General features: G+C 41.0%; 1 protein-coding gene across 2 annotated transcripts in view; it reads right to left on the bottom strand.

Annotated features, from left to right (window-relative positions):
• Positions 1-628: 628 nt before the first annotated feature.
• MORC3 (MORC family CW-type zinc finger 3) overlaps positions 629-11440 on the bottom strand; it is a 50612-nt gene continuing 39800 nt past the window's right edge. Inside the window, exons 15-17 of one of the 2 annotated variants that reach the window (XM_032276928.1) lie at positions 8154-9042; positions 5648-5805; positions 629-2130 (exon numbers count right to left, since the gene is read on the bottom strand). In XM_032276928.1, the coding sequence (XP_032132819.1) occupies positions 1977-2130; positions 5648-5805; positions 8154-9042 (1201 nt within the window). In that variant the 3' untranslated portion in view covers positions 629-1976. The remainder of the gene's footprint in view (positions 2131-5647; positions 5806-8153; positions 9043-11440) is intronic. The other variant, XM_032276930.1, reaches the window with a different exon arrangement.

Raw genomic sequence — 11440 nt, forward strand, 5'->3', positions numbered from 1 at the left:
ATATCTTGACAATACTTCAATATCTTCATAAAGGGCAAAAAAATGAGTACTTCCAAAGAATCAATTTAGCAAGCAAGTTTATCTTACTAATCCAATGATAAATTTTCCCATCAAGCCAGATAGCCATAGGAAGTATTTTTTTTTTTTGAGACAGAGTTTTGCTCTTATTGCCCAGGCTAGAGTGCAATGCCGTGATCTCGGCTCACTGCAACCTTCACCTCCCAGGTTCAAGTGATTCTCCTGCCTCAGCCTCCTGAGTAGCTGGGATTACAGGCATGCGTCACCACGTCCAGCTAATTTTGTATTTTCAGTAGAGATGGGGTTTCACTGTGTTGGCCATGCTGGTCTCGAATTCCTGACTTCAGGTGATCCACCAGCCTCAGCCTCCCAAAGTCCTGGGATTACAGGCTTGAGCCACCACGCCCGGCAGAGAAAAGGCTTCTTTTTGTAAACAGAATACACATACTCTCAGGAAAGAGGAGCTCCGCCTCAGTTTTAATGGAAATAGTCTTCAAAAAATAACTTGCAATTAATGTAGTTAAAATGAGCTCAACTTGAGGTTCTAACTGAATACATTTTCAGTTTTAAAATAATTTGAAGTTAATATTAATTCTTTAAAAGTAGTATCTGAACAGTTAGCCATCATATATTTTATTACAAGATTATTTTTAAATTTGGGAAATTACAATTATGACAGAAAACCAGTTTCATACCAAAAATACACTTTCAATTACTTTTATCAGGCAAATAAAAACAATCTTCATTTATTTGCTCTTTCTAGAAGTTACTATACAGTAAAAATTTAATATTGTATATGACAGACATGTATTAAGCATACATACAAAAAGAATGCATTGAATGTCCAAAAACAAAGGTAAAAATAAATAGCAATGATAAAACTTTGGAAAAAATAATGCACATTTTAGTTGTGGAAAATATGGTTCTTAATTATATATACATAGTTTATACTTAATAGAAAGCCATCTCTTTAAAATTGCACAAAACATAGGACAATAAAAGCATAGTATTTTATGGCATGTAATACTATAATCCTAGGGAAATTTGTTCCTTGACTCCAGGATATAAAACATTTAGGTTTGTAATATAATAAATCGTATGCAGTATTGTTCAAGAAAGACTCTCTTCCTCAACTCACATTAACCTGTAGTAATCCTACAAAAGGCTGTACAGGAAATTTCACAAAAAGAAATATTAAAAAATTATCATGCCCACTTCATGCTGACTAAACAGCCAGAAATGGGCTTCAAAGTAAACCTGGTGGTCATTTAATGTTTCAATACTTTTTTCCTGTTAAAGACTGTTTCTTCGTTCTATAAAAACTCCTTGTGTTTAACTGATTGGCAATCTCAGCACAATAAAATCCTGGCAAAATGGAGATGGTTTTTGCTTACATTTACTTTCATGAATAAAATATTTCAGGATAGGAATTTATACAAAAGAAACATTAATGCTCAATTCACTTAGAATCAGAGTCGTATCAGGAGTGTGACTACATTACTTAAAAATCCTATTTAAACTCCTTTATAAGAAAATCAAAGGTAACATTTCCATTTGTATTATGGCACAGCCCTCGACTTAGAGAAAAATACACTTTGGGGAACCAGAAAAAATTGCACAAAGCTTGGGGGCAGCCTGAAAAGCTCTTGGTGAAAAACACTTAAGTACTCTAGGGCAATAAAAAAATATGTGCAGGCTTAATTACAAATATTTACATTCAAAACAGAGTCATGAATTAGCTTCAGCTGCTCAATGCCAACAATTCACAGGTATTTCAAAACATATGATAATGTGTTCACAATATTTGTGACCACACTTGAATGCATAGAATACAGTCATAAGATTATGGTTTTCAGTCTGTTGCCTATCGTATCTATAAAACAAAATTATTTATATTTTGAAAGCTGTACAACCAAAAGAATTGAGCAAATATTTTCTTATCTTACATAATATATACTTTAAGTACTACTGATTTCACTCATTTGTTCAACAACTTGTCCTAAAATCTCATCAACTACATCAACATCGTAATTCACTTGCTGAAGATCAAGATCAGGCACAATCATAGCCAGCAGCTGTCCTACATTAACTCGAAGAGATCGGAGTTTGAGGCTGCAAATACAAATATGTAACTTATTAGATGAGCATTACCCATTACTTCATGTAGCACTTACAAGGTAAAATATCAAAATCAAATCTCTCTAGAATAATATACAATTAAACAAAAAGAAAAGCAAAACTTCCCCTAGAGAACTCATTTTCTTTAATAATTCATTTTTATTAGTCATGTGTACTTGGGTCATGCCTCCATTCCTGGTACTCTGAGAAGCTGAGGAGGGAGGATCGCTGGAGCCCAGGAGTTTGAGACCAGCCTGGGCAACATGGGGAAACCCTGATTCTACTAAAAATACAAAATATTAGCCAGGCTTGGTGGCGGCACCTATAGTGCCAGCTTCTTGGGAGGCTGAGGTGGGGGGGATCACCTGAGCCCAGGAGATCAAGGTTGCAGTGAGCTGCAATGGCACCACTGCACGTCAGGGTTCATGCAATTCTCCCCCCTCAGCCTCCCGAGTAGCAGGAACCACAGGCTCACCCCACCATACCTGGCTAATTTTTTTTTTTACTTTTTATTATTTGTAGCAACAGGGTTTCACTATATTGCCCAGGCTGGTCTCAGACTCCTGGGCTCAAGCATTCTGCCCACCTCAGAGTGCTGGGATTACAGGTATGAATGACTATGCCTAGCCAGAATTATCTAAAACACGTTCTATAAGATATCCATAGTTGTATAAGCAGTAATAAAAGGTTCTGTGGTCAAATAAGCTTGCAAAATGTTTTAAACAATGTTAAAGAGGCTTTCTTTAGGTCAGGCGCAGTGGCTCACGCCTGTAAATCCTAGCACTTTGGGAGGCCGGGGCAGGGGGATCATCTGAGGTCAGGAGTTCAAGGCCAGCCTGGTCAACATGGTGAAACCCTATCTCTACCTAGAAATACAAAAAGTAGCTGAGCGTGGTGGTGCATGCCTGTAGTCCTAGCTACTGGGGAGGCTGAGGCAGGAGAATCACCTGAACCTGGGAGGCGGAGGTGGCAGTGAGCCAACATTGTGCCACTGCAATCCAGCCTGGGCAACAGAGCAAGGCTGTCTCAAAAAAAAAAAAAAAAAAAAAATTTTAATTGTAGGACTTATCTGATCCTATTACATGCTCAAGTTACCATGCATTTACAGAGAACAATGGTTTGCTGAAAACACTGGGAAACCCTAGATTAAGATAATTACCATGCCTTCCAAGTTTATGAATATCAACATTCTAGACTTTTTAAAAAATATGCCCAAAAGTTGGCCAGGCACAGTGGCTCACACCTGTAATCCCCGCAATTTGGGAGGCCAAGGCCAGTGGATCACCTGAGGTTAGGAGTTCAAAAGCAGCCTGACCAACATGGAGAAACACCGTCTCTACCAAAAACACCAAAAATTAACTGAGTGTGGTGGTGCATGCCCGTAATCCCAGCTATTCGGGAAGCTGAGCCAGGAGAATCACTTGAACCTGGGAGGCAGAGGTTGTACTGAGCTGAGATCGCACCATTGTACTCCAGCCTGGGCAACAAGGGTGAAACTCCATCTCAAAAAATAAAATGCCCAAAAGCATTTAATCAATAAACACCTAAACTATAAGGCAGCTTTTGCTTCAAATATTACATCAAGGCCGGGCGCGGTGGCTCAAGCCTGTAATCCCAGCACTTTGGGACGCCGACGCGGGTGGATCACAAGGTCAAGAGATCAAGACCATCCTGGTCAGCACGGTGAAACCCCGTCTCTACTAAAAATGCAAAAAATTAGCTGGGCATGGTGGTGCGTGCCTGTAATCCCAGCTACTCAGGAGGCTGAGGCAGCAGAATTGCCTGAACCCAGGAGGCGGAGGTTGTGGTGAGCCGAGATCGCGCCATTGCACTCCAGCCTGGGTAACAAGAGCGAAACTCCGTCCCAAAAAAAAAAAAAAAAAAATATTATGTCAAACACTAAAATGAGTGTTATATTGTTCTTGTTCCCCACCCCACTACAATATCATAAGTCCATATTAAATTACATACTGACTTTTCTAGTGTGGAAATCTATAAAGGGATCAAGATGTTCTTCCTTAGGCTGACAATGCAGGGAATGTAATTTTGAACATGTTCGTTTTGTGAGCTTTTATGGTAAGATTCCATTAGATCTTTGATAATACTTTAATTATTCCCATGCCAGCTGTTTTTTGTTTGTTTCAGACGGAGTTTTCCTCTTGTTGCCAAGGCTGGAGTATGGTGGCACCATCTTGGCACACGGCAACCTCCTTCTCCTGAGTTCAAGCGATTCTCCTGCCTCAGCCTCCCAAGTAGCTGGGATTACAGGTGTGCACGACCATACAAGCTAATTTTGTATTTTTAGTAGAGACGAGGTTTCACCATGTTGGTCAGACTGGTTTCAAGCTCCTGACCTCAAGTGATCCATCTGCCTCGGTCTCCCAAAGTGCTGGGATTACAGGGATGAGCCACCGCACCTGGTTTTGAGATGGAGTCTTGTTCTGTTGCCCAGGCTGGAATGCAGTGGTGCCATCACAGCTCACTGCAACCGCCACCTCCCAGGTTCAAGCGATTATCCTGCCTCAGCCTCCAGAGTAGCTGAGACTACAGATGCCTGCCACCACACCTGGCTAATTTTTGTACTTTTAGTAGAGACAGGTTTTCACCATGTTGGCCAGGCTGGTCTTTAACTCCTGACCTCAGGTGATCCACTCACCTCAGCCTCCCAAAGTGCTGGGATTGTAGGTGTAGGCCACCGTGCCCACCCTGTTTTTTTTCTTTTTTTTTTTTTTATGCTGTAGTACAGTGGTATGATCTCAGTTCACTGCAACCTCCGCCTCCCAGGCTCAAGTGATTCTCCTGCCTCAGGTTTCCTGAGTAGCTGGGATTATAGGTGCCCACGCCACCATGCCCGGCTAATTTTTTGTATTTTTAGTACAGACAGGGTTTTATCATGTTGGCCAGGTTAGTCTCAAACTCCTGACCTCAGGTGATCCACCCACCTCAGCCTAACAAAGTACAGGGATTACAGGCATGAGCCACCATGCCTGGCCTCTACTTGTTTTAATAGGACTTCTTCCTAATATCAGCTATACTACGACAATTTTTAATAATTTTGTTATTTCCTAAAAGTTAAGATTATAGAGTGCATATAGTGAAATAAGGGCAGCAAGCCATACAGAAATGGTGCCAAGTATGACAGTAAAAGAAAAACCAATCAGGTTGAAAGAGTGAGTTTAACAGTCTCGTATCTTCTACTCATGGCCAAATTCCACCATTCTGCAATATCTTGCCCATTTTTACTTTCCTCCAAAAAATATTCAAAACCACTCTGACCAATCAAATGCTTTATTCCTTCTAAATTCCTATTCCACTTAAACAGAACCGAAACTGTCAGGAACCGGAAAGGAAGAATAATGAAGCGTCACTTCTTTTGTATCTATCATAACACCAGGGTCACAGCAGACAATCAATAATTTCTTTTGATAGAACAGTATCTATTTGATGGATGCTAGCAGTTAAATAATTAGTATCCTAACCATAACCACAAAAATGTCTCATTTAATATTACCTTTCCCCATCCATATAATTTACGGACTCCTCAATGTTACTTGATGTTGAAACATCTGTTGCTGTTTGTTGATTTGTAGATTTTAACTGTTCAACTTCAGTTTTGAGTTCTTCACACTGTGAACGCATTTGGGATTTTTCCATTTCCAGTAATTCAACCTAACAAAAAATATAAATGAATTTGATAACTGTAAAACTTAAATATACTAATGGCAAAGTAAAATTTTAAGCCAAGAAATATAGAGAACCTGCTTGATAAAATTATCAACTATCAAAAAACAAATACACAAAGAAAAACAAATAGTTTTCTATAAGTAAGGCTTCATTTGTTTACAGCTTCACTTCCACATCTTTTTACACTGAGAGAACACAACATATTACCACATGATTAAAAAAAAAAAAAAAAAAAAAAGTGGGCCGGGTGCGGTGGCTCACGCCTGTAATCCCAAAGCTTTGGGAAGCCGAGGCAGGCGGATCCTGAGGTCAGGAGTTCCAAACCAGCCTAGCCAACACGGTGAAACCGCATTCATACTAAAAATACAAGAAGTAGCTGGGTATTGTGGTGCATGCCTGCAATCCCAGCTACTCGGGAGGCTGAGGCAGAAGAACTGCTTGAATCCAGGAGGCAGAGGTTGCAGTGAGCCGAGATTGTGCCACAGCATTTCAGCCTGGGCGACAGAGAAAGACCCCGTCTCAGGGGAAAGGAAAACAAAACAAAACAAAACAAAACAAAAAAAACATATATATATATATAAGTAGTACCTAGAAAATCAAAGACCAAGATACTAATGCCTAAATTATGTTAATGTCACAGTGGCTTTCAATTTTTGCATGCTTATCAGCTTATAATTAAATTACAATAGTGAATTTATGGTTTTTATAAACAAGTGGTCCCTGACTTACGATGGTTTGACTTTACGATTTTCTGACTTTATGATTTTCCAGCTTTATGATGATGCAAAAGTGACATGCATTCTGTGGAAACTGAACTTTCAATACCAATACAACCATTCCGTTTTTCACTTTCAGCACAGATTCAATACATTACACGAAATACTCAAATATGTTATGATAAACCAGACTTTGTGTGTTAGATAATTTTGCCCAAATGTAGGCTAATACAAGTGTTCTAAGCACTTTAAAGGCAGAATAGGCTACGATTTTGGGAGGTTAGCTGTAATTAAACATTTTGGACCTAATGCTATTTCCTACCTACCATAGGTTTTTCAGGACTAACAGCATCATAAGCTGAGGAGCATCTGCACTTTGTCTTTCAGCTCCTAAGCCAAGACATCAAGATTAGTGCTTGCATGAACGGCAATATTCCCAAGGAAGAGACAGCACAGCACCAAACTATGGTTCCCAATCTCTTTTTAGTGGAAAAATCGGCCACACACACAAAAATGTGTAAAACAGATTAAAAGGAGCTACCTGGATTTGAAGCAGGGGCACATGAGAAGGCCACTGGTGTTTATTATTTGTCTCCTGGTATTTATCATTTTTCTCCTTCTTTCTCAGTGAAAGAACCCATGAATAAAGACTATACTTCCCAGGTACCCTTTAGCCAGATGACTTAGTTCTGATAGTCAGAACTAAGCAACTAAGGCCAAGCATGGTGGCTCACGCCTGTAATCCCAACACTTTCGGAGGCTGAGGCGGGTGGAGCACTTGAGAGTCAGGGGTTCGAGACCAGCCTGGCCAACATGATGAAACCCTCTCTCTACTTAAAATACAAGAATTAGTCAGGTATGGTAGCATGTGCTGTAATCTCACCTACTCAGGAGGCTGAGGCAGGAGAATTGCTTGAACTCAGGAGGTAGACACTGCAGTGAGCTGAGATCACACCACAGCACTCCAGCCTGGGTGAGACAGAGCGAGACTCTATCTCAAAGTGTGACGTTAATATTGGCATTCTCAACAGGACATTTACCATTCTCAGCAGGACATTTACCATACCTGGCTACCCCCGTCATTCTTCAGGAATGCACATCTCAACATCTCAAGACACTGAAAGATCCAAAAATGCCCCTATACATTTCCATATGCCCCCAGGAGACCCACTCCTCAGTTGAGTACCAGTAGAATAACAGACACTCGACAAAAACAGAATTATGTTTAAGTGACAGTATTCCAAAGATTGGCAGCTTTTTGTTTGTTTGGTGACAGTCTTGCTCTGTCGCTCTGGTAGGAGTGCAGTGGTGTGATCTCGGCTCACTGCAGCCTCCACCTCCCAAGTTCAAGCAAGTCTTCTGCCTCAGCCTCCCAAGTGGCTGGGACTATAGATGCCCACCACTACACCCAGCTAATTTTTGTATTTTTAGTAGAAACAGGGTTTCACCACAACGGCCAGGCTGGTCTCAAACTCCTGACCTCAAGTAATCCACCTGCCTTGGCCTCCCAAAGTGCTGGTATTACAGGAGTGAGCCACCGCGCCCAGCCAACTGGCAGCTTCTTAAGGTTTAAATGGCCCTGGATTCCACAACTACATGTGGAATGATGTAACTCACCTCACTTTTATACTGGTCCCTCTCAATACTGCATTTGTCCAGTTGTCTAAACACATCGTCAAGCTGCACGGCCATCTCATCCATTTCACTTTTACTCTCACTATTGGAACACTGACTGCATTCAGCCTTTACATGCTGCAAAGCACTACATTGTTTTTTCAGCCTTTCTATTTCTTCCAAAGCTTGCTGATACTGAGATACCACATGGTCTGGACTTTCGGATTTGCCATTAATACTTTCAAGTAAAAATACAGCATCAGTTTCAGTGGACTGATGGCACGTTTCTTTCTTCACACATTTGTCATTCATTTCTAGTATCCTCTGTTGTAACACTTTGATTTGATCAGTAAACATATGACACTGTCTTTTATAATTCTCTTTTTCCTGGGTGACAAGTAGTAGCTGGTTTCTCAGTTCTTGTAATTGGCAGCCTGCATCATCTGCAGATTTATCGATGGTGTCCTGGGTTTCGTGTATCTTTGCTTCAGCTTCTACACAGGAGGGCAGAATCACTGTATCATTTCTTACATCTATCTCATCTTCAATAGTTTCTTCCTTTTTAACAACTAAACTTGGTACTTCAGTCTGGGTAGCTGCAGTATTTCCCTGGTCACACCGGGATGATGAGGTGCTTGTTGAACCAGTCTGGCCACAAGGTTCACTGTCACCCACAAGCTCGATCTGAACACCACTTTGCTCAATGTGACTCTGTTCTGATTTCATGTCAACATCATGATCTACTGCAGGTTTGGGGGTACTGTTTTCTTCCAAAATGATGACATCTTCATCATCGTCATCACCTTTATAAACTGAACTTTCAAACTGACTACTCAATCTCCGATTCTTCGCATTCAAAATTGAGGAACGAGTAGAAAGTCTCCGTTTGAAGCTGAAAAAGATTACATATAAGATTATAAAATATGGACAATATAGATGACCTTAAAGTAATCCTTCTAATAAATCCGGAATTATAACAGTTTGTTTATTTATTTACTTTTGAGACGGAGTTTCACTCTTGCCCAGGCTTGAGTGCAGTGGCACAGTCTCGGCTCACTGTAACCTTTGCCTCCCAGGTTCAAGTAGCCTCCCAAGTAGCTGGGATTACAGGCACGTGCCAAAACATCCAGCTAATTTTTGTATTTTTAGTAGAGACAGGGTTTCCCCATGTTGGCTGGGCTGGTCTCAAACTCCCTGACCTCAAGCCATCTGCCTGCCTCAGCCTCCCAAATTGGTGGGATTAAAGGTGTGAGCCACTGAGCCCAGCCTATAAGTTTTCAAATCCAGAGAAATACCCAGGCTTATTTTTTAAAGTGATGCATTGTATAGTACCAACCACAAATGATTTAACGAAGTAGAGACTCTTTCCTCTTTTTACAAATGAAGGAACAATGGACTATTGAGATCTCTTTTAAGTACCAGATCTGTATACCCCTGAGTCTCTGCATTTGATGACCTCCAGGCACTTCAATGTATACATTTCCAGAACAGAATGCTACCCACCCCGGCCCCTTCTTTGTATTCTTCAGCTCGGGGAATGGCTTCACCATTTTGCCCATAATAATTTGGATCAGTATTCAGTGATCAAAGGTAAACCATAAAGCAAATCACTATTTCTTATCCTTTTTTTTTTTGAGACGGAGTTTTGCTCGTTACCCAGGCTGGAGTGCAATGGCCCGATCTCGGCTCACCGCAACCTCTGCCCACCGCAACCTCTGCCTCCTGGGTTCAAGCAATTCTCCTGCCTCAGCCTCCCCAGTAGCTGGGACTACAAGCGTGTGTCACCATGCCCAGCTAATTTTTTTGTATTTTTAGTAGAGACAGGGTTTCACCATGCTGGCCAATATGGTCTCGATCTCTTGACCTTGTGATCTACCAGCCTCAGCCTCCCAAAGTGCTGGGATTATAGGCGTGAGCCACTGCGCCCGGCCTATCCTTTCATATTAAACAATTTTATCTCAATTAAAAATTGCCCCAATTTCATTTGCATAATTTCCTGTTCATGTATGTTAACGTGTGCATAGTTGACATTTATTTATCACCATTTGATTGCCTTTTTCCACACTTGGAGGAGTATTTGTACTGGTTTGTTAGTTGGGCCTTGTGTTAGACCTCCTAGATCTCAGAAAGGATTTTCCTCTTTTTTTGGACTGTCCCGTATTGAGGGAGCACAGCCCGCAACAGCATCTTAATGAAGGGTACACAAAACATGACAAATGTAAAGTTCTACAATGATTAAAACATCTTTATTTCCCTCTCAAGTCTATTGCTAGCTTAACTGTTACAAAGACTTCCAGGTTGGAAATTCTTTTCTCAAAAATTTAAAAATATCTTTCCATTTTCATCTACCATTCAAGTGTTTCTACCATTCGAATTCCTCATCTTTTGCACGTACATAATCTGCTTTTTCCATTCTGAAAAAAATCTTTTATTCCCTTGTGTTAAAATATGTCATGATGCTATGTCTTGGAGTGGCTCTCTTTCCAGACATTATGCTCTGTAGTTAGTGGAAATGCAGTTTTTCTGATATGATTTCCCATTCTGGAAGGTGGCTATGCTTATCACACCATACCACTAACACCAGTGCCAACTTCCCATTCTAAAACACCCTTATTTAGATGGTTGCTTTCTAGTACAGATACTATTATATTTTCTTTTTCTCTATCTTCCAACTGTTTATCTTTTTGTTCTAAGGGATTTATTTATTCAAGTCTACATCACTTTCCCCCCAATAAGTGTCACAATGTTTTCTTCCATTCCCATTGTTTCAGTTTGCTGTCCCATGTGGGAGATCACACATCTGGCTATCCATGGCTATCTGTTTATACCTAACAGTGAAACTGATTAGCAGCAATGAGGGCTGAGCTTGTGATTCAAAGGGTGCTCCAACTGCCATCAGCATTTAGGGCTTTTCTCTTGGAGCCCAGTGAGGAAGTGAGGGAGGGTAGATTTCTCACCATTTAGTGTCCAAACTTTCCCTTACTCATTCTGTTTCAAAACAATGGCTCACCCAGTATGGTGGCTCCCACCTGTAATCCCAGCACTTTGGGAGGCCAAGGCGGGCGGATCACAAGGTCAGGAGTTCAAGACCAGCCTAACAGGGTGAAACCCCATCTCTACTAAAAATAAAAAAATAATTAGCCGGGTGTGGTGGCATGTGCCTGTAATCCCAGCTACTCAGGAAGCTGAGGCAGGAGAATCCCTTGAACCCGGGAGGCAGAGCTTGTGGTGAGCCGAGATCGTGCCACTGTACTCTAGTCTGGGCAACAGAGCAAGACTTTGTCTCAAAA

The sequence above is a fragment of the Sapajus apella genome, unplaced genomic scaffold (assembly GCF_009761245.1).
Source record: "Sapajus apella isolate SASKATOON/1434 unplaced genomic scaffold, GSC_monkey_1.0 scaffold8, whole genome shotgun sequence".
Classification (NCBI taxonomy): domain Eukaryota; kingdom Metazoa; phylum Chordata; class Mammalia; order Primates; family Cebidae; genus Sapajus; species Sapajus apella.